The 20,000-nt window shown below is 26.8% G+C and overlaps 2 protein-coding genes across 7 annotated transcripts in view; one reads left to right on the top strand and one right to left on the bottom strand.

Moving 5' to 3' along the window:
- LOC124954039 (putative mediator of RNA polymerase II transcription subunit 26) overlaps window positions 1-29 on the bottom strand; it is a 10,917-nt gene extending 10,888 nt beyond the window's left edge. The window contains exon 1 of one of the 2 annotated variants that reach the window (XM_047506279.1): window positions 1-29. This exon is cut by the window's left edge and continues 108 nt beyond it. The gene's annotated coding sequence lies outside the window, so the exon portion shown is untranslated. The other variant, XM_047506277.1, reaches the window with a different exon arrangement.
- A 1,207-nt stretch (window positions 30-1,236) lies between these two features.
- Window positions 1,237-20,000, top strand: part of LOC124954024 (protein GDAP2 homolog) — a 33,945-nt gene continuing 15,181 nt past the window's right edge. Inside the window, exons 1-7 of one of the 5 annotated variants that reach the window (XM_047506228.1) lie at window positions 1,237-1,388; window positions 1,604-1,819; window positions 16,709-16,897; window positions 17,647-17,789; window positions 18,417-18,549; window positions 19,310-19,419; window positions 19,647-19,886. In XM_047506228.1, the coding sequence (XP_047362184.1) occupies window positions 16,713-16,897; window positions 17,647-17,789; window positions 18,417-18,549; window positions 19,310-19,419; window positions 19,647-19,886 (811 nt within the window). In that variant the 5' untranslated portion in view covers window positions 1,237-1,388; window positions 1,604-1,819; window positions 16,709-16,712. Of the gene's footprint in view, window positions 1,820-10,026; window positions 10,160-16,708; window positions 16,898-17,646; window positions 17,790-18,416; window positions 18,550-19,309; window positions 19,420-19,646; window positions 19,887-20,000 lie in introns of those variants that run through there. The other 4 variants (XM_047506229.1, XM_047506227.1, XM_047506230.1 and 1 more) reach the window with 4 other exon arrangements.

The following is a 20,000-nucleotide window of genomic DNA, read 5'->3' as shown; positions in this document are numbered from 1 at the left end:
TTCGAAAGACCGCGTGCGCTGTGCCGACTAATGCACACAGGAAACCATTGCGCAGTCGCGATAGAAAATTCCATATGTAAACGTTTTAACGAAAACAAGAAAGAAAGACGGCATATATTTATGTCTTTATTTATGGATCCCGAGCGTCCTCGTATTGGTCTCGTGACCATAACTATTTTATTCGTCATAGGATTTATTTATTGTTAAATAAAGAAATATTTTCTTTTTCTTTTGATTTTGAAGAAAAAAAAAAAAAAAATAGAAAAAAAAATAATTTCCAGATTTTATTCATTGCAAAATAAAATTCACGTAAAACGTATTATGCACTTTTAATTAACGTTCGTTCCGTTTTTTCTTTTTTTTTTTTCTTTTTTCTTTTTTTTTTTCTTTTTTTTTTTCTTTTTTACTTTTGTTTCGTTCAAACGAATTTTCATTACGACGCAACGAGGAATAATTTTCTATGAATATTATAAAAGGATACGTATTTATTGGTTTTGTTTATTCTTTTGTCCTTTTTTTCTTTTTTTTTTTCTTTTTTTTTTCCATTGCAAATAAACATTAAAAAAAATTCAAGACATTATAAATGATAAATTAATCGCCGGAAATATTTTCATAATGGATCACATTTTTTTCACGTTCCGCGACGTTGTATAAAAAAAAAAAAAACAAAAAAAAACAAAAAAAAACAAAAAAGAAAGACCAGAAAAGAGATTTACAACGTAAACAAAATGAATTGGTAAAATTCTCGAATATTAACCAATCGTCGACGAGTAAAATCAATCCCAACGTCATCGTAACTTCATATATCGACCAATGAACGTTTACGATTGGGAACGTAAATTAATAATGGAACGATACAATAGCGCCGTCTATGAAACGTCGATGAAAACAGATATGTAAAATGATAGAAGAGATACATTTTTAGGATAATTCGAAGATTAAGAAATCTCATAATTAAAAGGGAAATATCTTCCCTTCTATTTCGTAAAAGAGAAAGAGAGAGAGAGAGAAAGAGAGATTCAAAGCTTGGCGCCCATGAAAATGAAAAATGAAAATGGCGCGCGAGATGTGGGAGCATGGTGGCGCTGCCAGTCTAATTTCATTGGTCTTGCGAGAATAGAGAGTGTAACTGAGCGAGCAGTAGATGTAAAGAGTAAGAGTGGGGATAGAAATAAGAGTAGGAGTAGGAGTAGGAGTGGGGGGATAAGTGGCGCCGCCGGCTCGTCTCACCGCACACGCGCTTCAGTGCTGTAGCGATCGTTTCGTGGTGAGGATAGTACGTAGTTTGTCCTCGGCATCGCGAATGCGTCCTCGAAACGTTCGTTCGTCCTCTTGGCGGGTCTTTCCTCGAGACGACATAAAAGGGGTTAAAGAGCAACAAGGAAAAAGTAGCTGACGTTTCATCTAAATACGACGATATATATATATATATATATATATGTATATATGTATATATGTATATGTATATATGTATATATATATATATATATATGTATAATAAAGAAATATAATATAAACAATAAATTATAAGAAAAGAAAAGGATATATCTTTCCTTAGATCGAACGAAAGATTTAGACGGGACAATTATTATTTTTTCGAAAGGAAAGAAGATAAAGAGTAAAAGGGAATAAGAAGAAGAAAAGATAAAAGAGAAAGGAGAAAAATAGGAGACTGACACCTGCTTGGAAACAAAGATCTCATTCTCGTTTGGTACGGCGTGTTACCACCACCTGTATAATATATCCTGATTGGCGTATCCAATTTGCCTGCTGTGTTTGCAGACACGAGACTGCCTGTTCTAAGGCGGACGTTTCGAAGGTGAGTGCACCGAGGACAATGCGTCGGCGCGATCAAGCACGCGGTTATCTCTATTATATATTGCGTGTGAAATGGAAATATTATTTTTATTCTTAATATTTAATCGTTACTTTACATTATTCCAAATTCTTCGTATAATTCTGTTTCTTTTTTCTTCTTCTACTTTTCCTTTTTTTTTTTTTTTTTTTTTTTATCTTCTTTTTTTCTCTTTCTTTTCCTTTACTTTTCCTCTTTATTTCTCATTGATCTACGACTTTTCCTTATCGATGCATTTTCTTGTTTCTCTCTCGCTCTCGCTCTCTCTTTGACTTCCTTTTTTCTCTCTTGTCTTATTCTCCCTTCCCCCCCCCTCTCTCTCTCTCTCTCTCTCTCTCTCTCTCTCTCTCTTTCGTCGATACGATTCACGTTTGAGCCGAGCTATCTGATAAATATTTTATCTCTATATGAATAAGAAAAATCGCTCGATGTCTAGGCGACGCGTCAACTTCTTCCCCGTTCTATTCATCTTATAAATATTGAAATTCTGAACGCGGTTTACGTAGCAAAGTACATACTTTTTCCTACATTAATGTAACTTCCATCGTTTTTGCTCTCTCTCTCTCTCTCTCTCTCTCTCTCTCTCTCTCTCTCTCTCTCTCTCTCTCTCTCTCTCTCTTTCTGTATATATAACCTATGTCGCGAAGCATGTATGATATATATATATATATGTACGCACAAAATATATAAGCTACGAATACATCGTTAACATTTTGCATGAAGAAATTCTTCGATCATCAAACGAACACAGTCATCGTCATTGATCGTCGCCATCGTAGTCATCATCGTCATCGTTATGTCAGACGTATCAGTAAAAATGATAAATAATAATGTTCCGAATGGTATTAATTAATGTCGAAATTAAACGTATGTATAATACTGCGTTATATCGACGTTGTTATTTTCAAAACTTTCTTTCTCCTCTTTCTCCTTCTTTGTTTTTTTTCTTTCTTTCTTTCTTTCTTTCTTTCTTTCTTTCTTACACTTTTTCTTCCAATAACAACAACAACGCGAGAAAACTTCAATATTTTTTGCCTCTTTTTATTTCCTTTTTATCATCATCATCATCATCATCATCATCATCATCATCATCATCATCATCATCATCATCATCATCATCATTATTATTATTATTATTATTATTATTATTATTATTATTATTATTATTATTATTATTATTATTATTATTATTATTATTACTATTGTTTAGGGCTCTCTATTTTACTTGGAGTGTTACTATGTCGTTCAACGATTTTCTTCTATGGAAACGCACATAAACATATATACACATATGCATACGTAGGACACGTACATACATATATATATATATATATGTATGCACAGATACAGAGAGCAAGAGAGAGAGAGAGAGAGAGAGAGAGAGAGAGATGAATGTAAGAAAAGGGTCAAACTCTATCTCAGTGATTGGTGTTAGTTGTCTTTTGTGTTTAGACACGAAAGATGTTAAAGTAGGTAAGGTTGTTCAATTAATGGAAAGGTAAAGATGTTATCTCTCTTTTTTTTTTCTCTCTCTCTCTCTCTCTCTCTCTCTCTCTCTCTCTTTGGCTATCTCCTTTGCCGATGTTCATCGCATCGGCTTCCTAAGTACACCTAACGGAAGACCCTCCAGTGTGTGACCTTGATCGGTGAGCCAGTATAGCGGCATGTCCGAGCAACGCGCGTCGATAATTCGTGTCGTGCGTTCTCCGTCTCTTCGTATTCGTCCTATCCAAACCTTTCTCTCTCTTTCTCTCTCTCATTCTCTCACACGTACTCATTCTGTCTTACTTATTCTTTCATTCTCACACTCATTCAATCCTTCTCTCTCTCTCTCTCTCCCTCCCTCTCTCTCTCTCTCTCTGTCTTTCTCTCTCTCTCTCTCTCTCTCTCTCTCTCTCTCTCTCTCTCGCTTTCTTTCTTTCTCTTTTTAATTCTACTTTTCATTCTCTCATCATTCTCCATCTATCTCTCTTTCTCTATCTCTTTATATCTAGCTTTATATCTCTATATCTCTGTCTATATGTCTCTGTCTCTGTCTCTTCCTTTTCCAGGTCATTCATGTGAATATGATTATTCGTCCTGTGTGTATAGTTACATACATATGAGAGATACAGAGGGAAATAACATCTCTAATTTTCTTCATGAAAATACACGTTCTAATAGACATTTGCTACTAATTTCTAATATCTAATTTTCTCTCTCTCTCTCTCTCTCTCTCTCTCTCTCTCTCTCTCTCTCTCTCTCTCTCCCTCATATTTTTCATAAGAACTCATTAATTAATAGGAACTATTAATACGGATATTAATGCGAATTGTAAGAGTAATTTGAGATTTTAAAAAATGACTCGTAAAAAAATAATATAAATAATAGGATTAATTCAAGATTATGAAAGATTATCTGTAAAGAATTATATAAATTTTTTAGACTAATGAAGAATATAAAAAATGATATAAAATATAAAATTAATACCGACAATTGTACTAATTCAAAGATAGAGAAAAAATAATAATATATATATAATATATATTAATATATAATAAATTATATATATATATATATATATATATATATATATATATATATAATTCAATATTAGAAATCTCTTCTAATAAGAAATATCTCTAATTCGTTTCTCCATTGTTAATCTTTATCAATTAATTTCTTATCATTTGTATGAACAAAATGGCGTCTTCTTTGCCGCAATTTATCGAAATTAAAAAAAAAAAAAAAAAAAAAAAAGAAAAGAAAAGAAACGAAAAAACAAATAAAACTATGCATAGGTATTATTTATACTAAATTAATTTAGAAAATATCTAGCACAAGTGATATTACTTTTGTCTTTTTTTTTTTTCCTTTTTTTCTTTTTTTTTTTTTTTATAAAGTAGGCAACTTATTGAGCTTCAGAGGCTACGTTCTTTATACTTATTAGAGTTTCTATCCACCGACGAGAGGATACACACCGAAGGATTAGGATCGTAACCGAGTTAATATCGATTCGACCATTTCCCGATAACGTCGTTGCACTAAAGTGAACCTACGTTGCTCGAACGAAATGCAAATAATATTCTTCGATTCATTTTTGCACTACGTTTTTAACTCTCTATGTTTTTCATTTCTCTTTCTTCTTCTTTTTTTTCTTTTTTTTTTTTTTCTTTTTTTTAAATCTTTTTCCTACAGATAAATGTAAGAGATATTAATATCGTTAAGATCATCGATAATATCGACCAATCGTTTCTTAGATTCTTAGAAAATCATTTTCTGTTTGTTCATTTTCAATTTATATTTTAATTAATGACATATTCGCTGACTCAACTTGTATATATATATATATAGACATTAGAATAATTTTTTTAATATTTTTGCAATTAATTTATTGCTGCGTTGATACGAATTAATAACCGAAATTAATTATTATAGCGTTGGAAAAATTATTATCTAATTAGTCGAAGTAAAAAATGAATGTCATTGATTGAAATTAATTTCTTTTTTTTTTTTTTTTTTTCTTTTATATTTTTATTAATTAATATGAATATGAATTATTTTCTAAGAGATATTATTTATTAAAATTATTAAATATTACATAACTATTTCAAATGACGATAGTTGCTAAGCCAATATATATATATAAATATGTTATTTAACCAAATTAGTAAATATTATATAAATATTTTAAATTACAATAATTACTAAGTCAATACATATATATATATATATATATATATATATATATATATATATATATATATATATATATATATTGCGTGATAACTATCTATACGTAAGATCAGAAGAAAATTCAATGATGGCTTTGCGTGTAACGTAAAAGATATTTGCGTCAGAAGACGGATGATCGAATGGACGAGTAACAGGTGTAGAGAAGTCAAACGCGTCGAGATAATCTAATCTGTCTATGAGGAAAGTACCTGTATGATTCTTAGAACTTATTTAGCGATACTTAGAAACGATAGATCAATTTCTAATTTAAATGGAAAATTATATAACGATGAATTGTTCTATAAATTATTTTTTTTTTTTTTTTCTTTTTCTTTTTTTTCTTTCTTTTTCCTTTTTTTTTCTAATTTCATTTTAATACTCATTTGGTTCACATTACATCTTGTTTTTTATTTAAAACATGTTTGAACAATAAGAGGAAAAAAAGAACGAGAAAGTGAAATAAATTATTATGGATTTAAAAAAAAAGAATAATATAGTTAATATGAAATATATATATATATATATAAGGTAAGGATGATTAATAGAGATAATCTTTAAATTAATGGAATAACTTTTTATGCATATAGGAAAAATTAATTAATATAATAAAAATTAATTAATATCCCTCGTGAACTCTTTTTGTACATATATAGTTAGGCATATAGTTCAGCAAATTATATTTGTTGTTTCAACATTTGAAGAAAGAAATTAGCTTAGAAATTAATTATAATTAATTATAATTAAAAATTATAATTATCGTCTTAATATTATTTCTATTATATCTTTCATAAAACAGTAATAAGATATATATATATATATATATATATATATATATATATATATATTTCATAGATCATTCGTATAAAAATGGTTTCATTTCATAAAAATGGATTACGTGAGGTATATAAATAAATTGAATTATTATTGCAAAGTAATATATATATAATCCGATAACGATTAGACGAATAGTAAATTGTCTTGTCGATTTAATGTTTTTTTTTTTTTTTTTTTTTTTTTTTTTTTTTTTTTATACATAATAATAAGAATTAGAATAAATTATAAAATGCCAAATTAAATTTGTTTGAAAAGAAAAAAAAAAGAAAAAAAAAAAAAAAGAAAAGAAAAGATATTTTCTTGATATTTTACCTAAAGCACGAAGAAGATTTTCTCAGACGTAGTTTCAATCGGTTACGTGAGGTATATAAATAAATTGGATTATTTTTGTAAGGAACATAGTACATACTGTATATAATCGTTGTAACGATTAGACGGATAGCTAGTTGTCTTATGTCATTTACTTGACCGTCGTAATGTCATCATTTATCGACTTATGAACGCTCGTATAAATGCCAATAACTGAACGGCTATAAACCTTGAGGACAATCGTATGTTCTCTCTCTCTCTCTCTCTCTCTCTCTCTCTCTCTCTCTCTCTCTTTCTCTCTGTCTTTCTTTCTCTCCCTCTATCTATCTCTTTTAACAAAATCCTTTCGTTATTCTCATAAATCGATCAGTTTGTTTAATCTAAACGATACATACATATGATTCATCGATAAGACGATACCGATATGCTGATCGTATATTTTCCATCCCGCAAATATTGATCATGATCTATACTCGATTACGATACATACAAGGTTTCTCGTAGATACTATTGGACGGTTAGAATCGATATATATATATATATATATATATATATATATATATGTATATAAGTTGATTGGTTGGTTATGGGATAAGGTTCGAAGTCAAATGTAATTATTAATCTATTCGATCGATCAAGGAAATGGATGGACGTTAACGATTTTTATATTTCGATGTTTCCTTTTAATACGATATCTTTCTATTACATATGTCTTTATATTGATTGGAACAAGTGTTACCGAAGTCTCGCGTTTCAATAATCGATCAATAGTATTCTCTTCTTTTCTTTCTTTTTCTTTTTCTTTTCGTTCTTTTGTGTATTTTTCTTTTTTTTTTTTTTTTTTTTTTTTTTTTTTTTTTAGGAAGCTTCCTCTTATTTTTCTCTGTATTAAATCTGATCAGAAGAAGAAGGGAAAAAAAATATTAGTTCAAAATGTTTCTCGAAATAGCGAGTAATCGATATTTTAAAATCGTTCGAAAATCTTCTTTTAGATCAGGAAATTTTTATAAAAATTTTCATGGATTCGTTTATCTTCGTATTTTCGTATTTCTGAATCATAGTTAATTTTTTACGTAAATAAAATTTTCTTGAAATTTCTTATTTTGTTTTCCTTTTTCTTTTTATTAAATTACCTACTACGTACATTAAAGATTAATATATCATTGTTAATTATTCTTATAAAAAGAAATATATATATATATATATATATATATATGTATGTATGTATGTATGTATATAAAACAGACGAGACACTAATTGGTATCGTCGATTGGAAATATTTTTACTCTTTTTCCTTTCTTTTATTCTTTCTTTCTTTCTTTCTTTCTTTCTTTTTTTCTTTCTTTCTGTTTTTCTTCCATTCATTCACCTATAGATTATTTTTATAACATATTATATTTTATATATATATATATAACATGGATTTTTTATTTTTATATTTCATTATAGATACCGTTGAGTCACACTTAGGGTACAACAGGTATTAACGCACACGCATGATTGAACAACGTGCGTGAAGATATATATAATCTAAACTCATTATAATAATTACTTAGTACATAAGAAAAATCATTTTTAAATGGTTTCCAATAAGAAATTTTAATAAGTACGCGTTTCTCTTTTTCCTTTTTTTTTTTTTTTCTTTTTTCTTTTTCTTTCCTTTTGTTCTTCGTCTTTTATTTTTCTTTTTCACTTTTTTCTCTTTTTTTTCTCTTTTTTTTTTTTTTCTTTTTTTCTCTCGACACGAATGAACCGAATAATAGTGCACATTTGGATTATAGTCACGTTGACCGTTTGTTAATGATACTTTATCGTCTGGTATTATACGGTTCAACAAACGGATGTGAATAATAGTTACCTAGTCGAACACATATTGTACTAACAATAAGTTCATTCAGATTCTTCGCGATTATACATATGCATTAGGCCACTCACTTTTTCTAATGAAAGGTTACGCTAGGATGATATCATCTCTTAATACGAACGAAACCTAAATAACAGAGAGATAACAAATAATTTTATATATATATATATATATATATATATATATATATATATATATATATTGATTTTTTGTATATTGATAATATTTATATATTGATTTTTTCTTTTTGATTGGTTAATAAATATTGTCAATAATATTTGTTATTATTTCTATAGTAAAAGTTTACATTTTGTTTTGAAAACATTATTTATTTATTTATTTTTTTATTTATTTATTTTTTTATCCTAATACAGAAAATATATAAGGTAATATATATATATATATATATATATATATATATATTGAAAATATTATTGTTTTTATTTTGATAGTACACATTTTCATTGTGTTTTGGACCTTTATTCATTTTGTTTTTATTTATTGTAATACATTTATATATATATATATATATATATATATATATATATATATATAAAATTAAAAGTACTATTGATTTTATTTCAATAGTAAGAATGTTAACATCTCCGCTTATATTTCGTTATTAAACATGAAAAAAGGATAAAAAGGAAAAGAAATTATACGTTAGTATTTGAAGTATTTAAAGTGTAAATTTAATTCGCAACAATAATGCGCATAGTTTGGGGAAACCAGAATGGATACCATTATTGATGGAATAAATTAAACGATTTTAAATTGAACTACACATTGCCTGAGCAAAATTGTGTAGTACACGAAGATAAAATCTATTCGATAATAGTGAACTTTCTTATTCAGTAATGATATGAAATTATTACATATTATGATTATATATTTAATAATATTTTAATAAAAATCTTATCTATTATTTCAACGCATTTAATTTTATTATACAATACAGTTATTATTATTATTATTATTATTATTATTATTATTATTAAATGCTTATAGGTTAACACAAACATAGAAACACTCAAAATATATCATTGTAATATTAATATATACTGATAAAAAAATATTACAACTACAATATATATAAATTATATTTTAATATCATTGTTATATATAATTCTAATCATACAATTGTTACGATAATTATCATTATAATTATATACATATATTTATTTATTTATTTATAATATAAATATATATATATTTAATTTTGATATAATTATAATATTATAATATAATTGATATATGATAAAATTATCATTTAAAATTATAATAAATATATATATATATAGTTGTAATAGTTATAACAACAACAACAACAACAACAATAACAACAATAATAATAATGATAATAATAATATGTCAATTTTCTTTATAGATGATTTATTAAAAAAAAAAAAAAAAAAAAAAAAAAAAGAAAAAAAAAATGTTAAAAATTGAAAAGAGAAAAAGGAAGAAAAAATAATATTGCTCGATGACAGTACGCAATTAACGTTAGAGAGTTAGACGCGTTCGTGCTTCCGACCGTTCTCCAATTAGTCCAAAGAAGCTGTCGTCGTTCTCCGAGACTCATGGTAACGCTTTTTGCTCGACGCTTTTTGCTCGACGCTTTTAAGTGGATTCTCAAAACGCCACTCACCTTAGCCGGTTTTACAGAGGCGGCTGCTTGTGTTCCACCAATTCTTTTATTATGAAAAATATCTTACCGTATACTTACTGCATACCATTGCACCAAAACTAAAACAAATTTATTTTTTGGCTTTCTTATAACGCGACCTTCTTCGAATTAAACAATATATACAATATATATATACTTTCTTGGATTTTGACGTATTAAAACAAAAACAAGAAAAAAAAAAGAAAAGAAATAACCAATCAAAAACGTACTTAATTCTCGACTTTTCGATTTCTCTTTATGATTTATAATGGGGAGGGAGGGGGTGGGCCAAAAGTCTCTAATTGATTTTTAAAAATCAATTACATTGTCCTCCCCCCTCTCCCCACTCCCCTCTCTCTCTCTCTCTTCACCCCATTTTTTCGTAGACATTTTAGACCTTTTTGCTCTTTCTTTCTTTTTTTTTTATTCTTTATCAGATTACAAGAAAACAAGACTAGCTTGTAAAGACTAGTACGTTCGATCAACAAGCCCGAATAATATCTCGAAAAAAGGGAACGATATGATTTTTCAAAGTCATAAAAATTTGCAGATAATATAAAGTCAAAAAAAAAAAAAAAGAAAAAAAAAGGAAATAAATAAAAAATTTTATTAGAATATCGAAGGAACGATATTCTAATAAAATTTTAATTGAAAATTTCTCATTAGGAGTAACAACATCTTTTGGTATTTATACTTGAGAATAATTTAAGAATTAAAAAGAGAAAAGAAATGTATGAAAGATATGGATAGAAGGAAAAGGAGAAAGATCGTGGAACGTTTTTTTCATCGAAATTGTTTATTAATATTCAAAAGTGAGAAAAATATAATTTATACATAACGTTTACGAAGATAACAATTACTGACCTGACACAAACGTGCTACAACCAGACAGGCAGAGCCACTTGGTTGCTATCGGATATCAGGCAAAAAACACCTGACGTGATCTTCCTTTTTTTTTCTTTTTTTTTTTCTTTCTTTTTCTTTTTTTTTTTTTTTTTTTTTTTGTCGACATTCCTGAGAAGGTTGTATAGGTCCACATGCTCGTCTCGTGCTTACTTGCTTGCTTGCTTCCTTTCAAGAATTTATGTGGGTCAAATAGCGTTTCTTTTTTCACGATCAGCTGTTCGATGACTCACTTGCTCACTCGCTCGCTCTCTTGCTATTATATTTTATTTTGTTTTGTTTTTCTTTTTTGTTTTCTTTTTCTTTCTCTTTTTCTTTCTCTTTTTCTTCTTTTTATCCTATATTTTATCGTAATGTCTTTCATTTTCCAGGACATTTCTTCTTTTTTCTTTTTTTTTTCTTTTTTTTTTTTTCTTTTTTTTCTTTTTTTTCTTTTTTTTTTTGTTTGACTTACTAACAGATAATTAATTTTACGTATTGGAAAAGAAAAGATAACACGAATGTTTTCATTTCATTTAGTTAAAAACTACGATAGTTTGTTTTATTTTGTTTTGTTTCTTTTTTTTTTTTTTTTTTTTTTTTTTTTTTTTTTTTTTTTGATCGTCCATATTTAAGACATATGTATTATTTTTTTTTATTTTTAATACCTTTTGAATGAAATGAACATTGCTTTATAATAATGCAGTCCTCTCTCTCTCTCTCTCTCTCTCTCTCTCTCTCTCTCTCTCTCTCTCTCTCTCTCTCACACACATTTATTTTGAAGATCTTTCTAATTGTGAATGACGTACAACTGTGCAAGGGAAGCCACTTCGTCGAGAGGGCAAAGAATTCAGCTTTTATTTTTTCCCCTTTTTCTGTCTCTCTCCCTCTCTTTCTCTCCCTCCCTTTTTCTGTCTCTCTTTCTCTCTCATTTGCATAGATACACAGTTAACGAAAGAGTGTGCATGTGTGTGCCCATTTTTTTTTAAAGGTTTCTAGTGATTGGATAGCTCTACTACAACTCTTGGCACGCGAGTCATCTAATCTCGTGTGAAACCTTTAAAAAAAAAAAAGAAAATAAAAAAGAAGGGTGGAAAAAAAAAAGAAAAGAAAAGAAAAAGAAAAAAAAAGAAGGAATAAAAAAGGTGTAATATTTAGACAAAGCCATTCTCTACTTTTTCAACGACTTCTTATAGGATTTTAAATCGATATTAAAAGAAAAATATTGATCGGATAATTATCCAAAGAGCAATCGTTATCTATCGCAATTGTCGTCCGATAAAACGTATATGTTCTCTTAGTTGAATTGATTTTTTACAAAATCAATTGCACACACCTCGAGATATTTTAAGCCTCGTTCTTTTCAACTTCTTATCTTAGCGAGCTGAGCTTGTAATTTTAATAATTTGACAAAGGAAAAAAAGAAGTGACGAAATAAAAAAATAGACTTGTCTCGAAAGATCTCGATAACGATAATAATACGATTTTGAAATCGTTTGGAAATCCTTGACCTTCTCCACCTCCCCCCCCCCCATCCCATCCCACCCATCCTCTCTTCTCCTCTCCTCCCCCTGTCTTCTTCTCTATCATATTTCTTTTTACTTTTTCCTTTTTCTTTTGTTTTTGTTCTTTTTTCTTCTTCCAAAAAAAAAAAAAAAAAAAAAAAAAAAAACTCTATTCAGCAGTTCGAAAAGTTATTTACCGATAAATAACTTTTCGCGATAAATTTATCTGACAATATTTTTCGAGAAATAGATATTGAAACGGATAACATATTTTACATATTTATTTTCCCCCTCTTTAAAATTCAAGTACAATTGAAATATATTTGAATAATACGTTGGAATGAAAATTTGAAAAGTAAATTTCAAATGGAGGGTGGAGGAGGGTTGGGGAGAAATGATGTCAGAAGAGACATACACACACACACAGAGAGAGAGAGAGAGAGAGAGAGAGAGAGAGAGAGAGAGACACGTATACAAAAGAAAAATTGTAGAGCTTGTTTCAGATAGGAGAAGTGCATACTTGTTTTGAGCTGATGCAGTGGAATTCGATAAAGTAATGTGCTTGTAAAAAAATATTTTTTGCAAGCGCACGTTCAAAGGAGAAACTTAATCTATTTTTTTTTTTTTCTTTTTTCTTTTTTATTTCTTTTTATTATTTTTCCCCTTTTTGCCTTCTTTCTCTTTTCTCTTTTTATTTTTTATCTTTTCCTCTTTCTTTCTTTTTTCTTTTTTTTTTTTTTTTTTTACTACGATCAGCATTTTCAATTCGCCATGTATATGGAGTTAAGTTCAATTTTATGTTTATCAACAGAAAAACTGAGCTTGCATGCAAACATACACACACACACACACTAAAACATTCGTATTAACGAAACGTTTAAATAAATTTTGTTATAAAACATATAATATTTATATTTTTGTTTTTTTTTTTTATATAATTTCGAACTTCTATCCGAATTCCTATTTATTTGTAACTCGGTTAGTGATCAATCATACGCTTGTTGTAAAAGAAAGGGAAAAAGTTCAAAAAAAAAAAAAAAAAAAAAAAGAAAAGAAAAAAAAAGAAAAAAGGAACGAAAGTAAAAGATACTATCGTCTATTTTATGTGACACGGAAAAGAAACATTGACGAGGAGTTCAATTCAATAGGAATAGACGTGTATAAGTTCGAAAAAAATCTATTACTTTCGACGATCACGTCACCTTGATGCTCACGTTAATCCGTCAAAGATGTCCCATTTTACGAGTAAATCGATAAAAAGCCGAATTCAATGTAGCTCTTCCATTTAATTATTATATTCACGTATAGTTTGTGATATTATGAAAAAGATTATTATTTATTATTTTCGTATGTGTTGAATGTTTAACAAATTTTTTTTTTCTTTTTTTGTGTTTTTTTTTTTTTTTTTTTTTTAAATACAGAAACAGAAAGATTGAATAGAAATTATATATGTAGTTTAAATAAATAATTCAATAAATTATATTATATAATGGATATATATATATATATATATATACCTGGATATATTTATGCATATAATTCTAATTTTTTATAAAAATATAAATAAGTATGGATTAATAATAAATTATATATACCTAAATAAAGATTATATAAATATATAGAAATATTTGTGGATACATTATAAATTAGATAGTAAACATCGTAGAGGAATAGATATTAAATGATTCCTTTTTTAATTTATAATGGCACCATAACGTTAGATTCATTTGAAAATTCACGAATTAGATGAAATTCTCTCTGGCAGATTCTTAATGATAATTCAATTTTTATCCATCGAAGAAAATCCTTAAAGCTATCGTCGTTCGTTTGAAGTGATTCAACTAAAACGATTCGTGATTTTCATTCGGCAAAAGCTTGCCGTTCTTAATCTAATCTTAATGATTCATGCAAAGATAATTCTCTCGAACGAACGAACGAACGATAGAACGATAATTCGCATTTTTTAAATCGTTCATCAATGAGTATTCTTATATAACAAAATAAACTTCTGACTAACTTTTACATTTTTCTTCCTTCTTTCTTCTTTCTATTTATCTCTTTTCAATTCAAAATACTATCATTTATTAATTAATCATTTCTTCATTAATTACATATATTCATTACATATTATTATTAATAATTGTTTCTTCATTATATATATATATATATATATATATATATATATATATATATATATATATATATATATATATTCTATGTAATATATCCAAGTATAAAATATAATAATACATTATTAGTAACGTGATATTACTATTATTATTATAACTAAAATAATAATATTATCATAATACTATTACTATTCCCATTAATATTATTATTACATTATTATGACATTCTCTCTCTCTCTCTCTCTCTCTCTCTCTCTCTCTCTCTCTCTCTCTCTCTCTCTTTCTATCTATCTATCTATCTATCTATTTTTATCAGTAAAATAATATTTTCAAAAACTATCATCACGATTATAAACTTAACGATATCATAAAAGATATACTGAAGAAAAAAGAAAAAAAAAGAAAAAAAAAACAGAAAGAAATAAAAAAAGAAAGAAATAAAGAACAATCATATATATATATATATATATATATATATATATATATATATATGCAGTTATATTATTAACAACGCATACGTCATACCCATTTTAGTTGCAACACGCGTAAGTGGTGCGCTTGCACGTCATATGACTATTGTAAATGTGAACGTCGATTTCTCGTACGTATTTAAACATTTAAGAAGATTATTTCGAATATACTATAAAAACCTGAGGTCGACGATCCTCTCTTTTATACTATGAACTGGAAGGGTTGGTTGCGTGAGAGGGTATAGGATCGGCGTTAGGCCAGACGGCGCCAGTCGTTCTGTCTCCTTGTCTTTTATAGGGGAGCCTATATCCTATATAACTTCCATGTTCTTCTTTCTCTCTCTTTCTCTCTTTCTCTCTTTTTCTCTTACTGTTTCTCTTACTATTTCTCTCTCTCTCTCTCTCTCTCTCCCCCTCCTTCTCTCTCTTTTTCTCTCTCTTTCTCTCTCTCTTTCTATACATGTGTACATATGTATGTGTACATGCGTACGTGTGTGTTTGTTTGTATGTGTGCGTACATACGCGTATGTTTATGTGTGTGTGTATGTGTGTGTGTGTGTGTATTCACTTGGATCTATATGCAAGTATAAAAGTTTGACCGTACGCGGAAACGAAAACGCACGGAACAGAGAATAATTTGAGAAAATTCAATTGTTCCTCCGGGCCGTGTCCTTCGGTATTTTACTCTCCCTCTCTCTCCCTGCCTCTCCCTCTCTCTCTCTCTCTCTCTCTCTCTCTCTCTCTCTTTCTCTCTCTCTCTCTCTTCTACATACGTATATATACAGGTACATATCTACTGTATATGACCTATATTTTCATCGATAAAGCTGTTTATTTTTAGAACCTAACGTACACCAAAAGCATTTTTCGGTCTTGACTTTCCGGTCTTGAAAAAGAAAATATTTCATATATATATATATAAATATAAATATATATATATATATATATATATATATATATATAAGTATATATATATGAAATATTTTCTATATATATATTCAATAATATAAAATATATTATTATATATTTTTTATTTAATAATAAAAAATATATAATATAAAAAAAATATATATATATATATATATATATATAAAATTATATGATTTATACTGTTATAGTTATGAAAATATAATTTGAATGTAATAAGATTACATTATAAACATAACTTTTACATAACCATATTACATATATATTTATTAATAATTTATTTGATCAATGTATCCGTTCGATATTGTAATATATTGAAATGAATTTTGTTCCTCTTTCGTATTTTTTTTTTCCCTTCTTATTTTCTTTTTTTCTTTCTTTCTTTGTTCTTTTTCGTTAAAAAAAAAAAAAAAAAAAAAAAGTAAAATGTAGACTTGAAATGAATAGAAATCGTTTTCTTTATCTTGATTGTTTATTTAATTATTACCAATAAACCCCAAATAGTGCGAACATTGTATATCCAATGGAAGTAACGTAATCGTATTGCTTTCAGCTGAATGAGGCTGATGGAACCGTTGCGTATCGCCCCGGATGTCGTCGACATAAGTGCACTAAAAAAATGGACCGATTTTCCTGTCCAACATCGATTCACGGACTATTCGAATTCTATCGATGAACCGAGTCATCACACCATTAGTCCATTTCCATGTCAACCTGCACTTAACAACAAAATTGCATTATGGTACGATTATTATTTTATTTCAACATATTCCATTTGATATATGATATTATTCAATTATATAAACAAATATTATTATCGAAAATTATTATTAACATGATATTTACTTGTATTATATTTGGTAATTTTTCCATATAATATAATTAAATTGTATAGAAAAAAAAAAAAAAAAGAAAAAGAAAAGAAAAGAAAAACAAAATGATTTCGTCAAAAAGGAGGATTGATTATAATAATTTTCTTTCAACATTTATTATCATTCCATATTTATCTAATCCGTTGGAATTCATTCGAACGCATCTACGATTGATTTTGTTAAACAAATTATTATTATTATCATTAAAAATTAATACCCATGTAATATTTATATTATATTTATATGGAGTATATAAATTAAATGATAGAAGAAAAAGAAATGATTAGTATGCAGAGGAAAATAATTGATAGTAGAAAAAAATGTAGTCGGTCAAAAAAAAAAAAAAAAGAAAGAAAAGAAAAGAAAAGAAAGAAATAGAAAAAATAATAATAATTTTTATATAAAAGATATTACTTTATTTCAATGCTATTTTTTTGTTTCTTCTTGTTTTTTTGTTATTTTTTGAATTAATTCTATATAAATTCTTTTCAGCGAAATAATCAAAATTGGTAGAAGTATTGGCATCGTAAATTAATGTTTTATATACATACACACACACACACACACACACACACACACATATATACGTAATATTACATTTTTTATATTTCTTTTTTAGGACTGGCGATATATCCATTTTACAAGTGGATGCCGTGATAAACTCCACAAACGAGACAATGGACGAAAATAGCATCATGTGCCAAAGAATATTCGATCGTGCAGGGTCAGCACTTAAGATGGAAATTTATAACGAAATAAAAGGTGTGCGTCTAGCTTTGATAACGCATTTCATTTCATTTCATTTCATTTCATTTCATTTCATTTCATTTCAACGAAAAAGAAAAACAATCCTCGTACAAAATTTATTTATTTATTAATTATACATAAAATTGTTTGCAAAATTTAAAATCAAAAAAAAAGAAAGAAAACATATTAATAAGCAAATTATATTATTTTTATTGACGTATAAGATTTTTAAATATTGATATATTAATAATTTTCTTCAATAAATAATTTATTTAATTGTTATAAAAATAAAAATGAAAAAAAAGAGAGAATATAACATATATTTATATATATATATATATATTTTTTTTTTAATAAGTGAATTATTAATTTGATTAAAGTCAAATAATAAGATATAAATATATTGAACAAAAAAAAAAAAAAAAGAAAAAGAAAAAACATTGATAATAAATAAATGATTATTTATAAACGTTAGTTAGATTGACAGTTAGATGAGCTAAACAACTTAAATAAATAAATATTAAAGGCTAGCATTTTATATAATATTAAACGATTATTGTTAATCGATATGTTACGTACGACCGACCAATCGGTTACTTTAGATATCCTTAAATCTATAATAACAATTTTTTTTTTTTGCAGAATGTAAAACCGGTGAAGTCCGAGTTACTCAAGGACACGGCTTACCCGCTCGGTTTATCATTCATACGGTTGGCCCATTTTACAATATCAAATATCAAACAGCAGCTCAGAACACGTTGCATTGTTGTTACAGGTACGATATTATATATATATATAAATAAAAAAAGAAAGAAAAAAAATCAATCGATTATCAACTTGAACGGTGATTATGAAAGATGGTATGAGTCATTGGAGATATTAAAAATAAATATTTAAACAAAATTTTTTCGATTACATAAAAGAATTATTAATTTTTTTATTTATTTATTTATTTACTTTTTTTTCTTTTTTTTTTTTTTTTTTTTTTCTTTGAGGGAGACAAATATACTCGCTTTTCCAATTGTTTATCATTGTGGAAAAGTAATTTTTCAATAATTCAAATTAAAATATCACAAAATATCTATTTATCTCTTGGAAAATGAAAAAAAAAAATATATATATATATAATATGACTATTGATCACTTTCATAATTATGCTTACTATTTTTGAATCAGTATATCTTTATACATTTTATAATGATTAATATTTATAATAATATATTAATATAAAGTAATATGAATTGGACAATTCAAAAGGCAATCCTGAAACTAAATTATTTATAATCAATCCAAATGTTTACATATAACAATCATTTATTGTACAATAAAAATATATTATCATTGATTAATAAAAAAAAAAATATTGATCAAAAATGAAATAGAAACGTATGATTGTTGATTTTCAATCGATTGTTATTTGTTGAATTTAGAAAAAAGAAATATTTCCAAATATTTATTAAATATTTATCAATGTTATTTTTTTATTTTTATTATTATTTTTTTTTTTTTTCTTTTCTTTTCTTTTCTATTTACAGAAATGTATTACAAAAATCAAGAGAACTTGGACTACGTAGTATCGCTTTGCCAGTGATTAATTCAGTGAGAAGAAATTATCCACCTGATGCAGGAGCACATATAGCACTTAGTACGTGAATATCATTTCAAATCTAATCATAATAATAATAATAATAATAATAATAATAATAATAATAATAATAATAATAATAACAGTAATCTCAATCGGAGATTAATAAATTCTTTGGTAATAATTTTGATTAAATCATTAAATAAATAAATTAATAAATATATATACATATACATATACATATACATATATATATATATATATATAAAAATTATATTTCATTGTAGGAACGATAAGAAGGTTTCTGGAGCAATATTCAGACTCTCTGACATGTATAATCCTCGTTCTAGAAGCCTGTGACCTCGGTATATACGAAATAATTCTCCCGTTATATTTTCCAAGAAATTTGGCGGAACAGGACAACGCATGCTGGCAATTACCAATCGATATAGGCGGAACCGATGGTGAACCATTGTTACCTGATCGTCAAATTAGAATTATTGACAATCCTCAACACGCTTTACATGGTAACAATCTGATAATTTCCAATTAGATTGATGTTAAATTGAAATATATCTTTTTGGATATTTATCATTGTTTTGTAAATGATAGAATAGAATGATAAAATGAATTAATATACA

The sequence above is a fragment of the Vespa velutina genome, chromosome 14 (genome assembly GCF_912470025.1).
Source record: "Vespa velutina chromosome 14, iVesVel2.1, whole genome shotgun sequence".
Taxonomy (NCBI): domain Eukaryota; kingdom Metazoa; phylum Arthropoda; class Insecta; order Hymenoptera; family Vespidae; genus Vespa; species Vespa velutina.
This window is presented reverse-complemented; position numbering and strand designations above follow the sequence as displayed.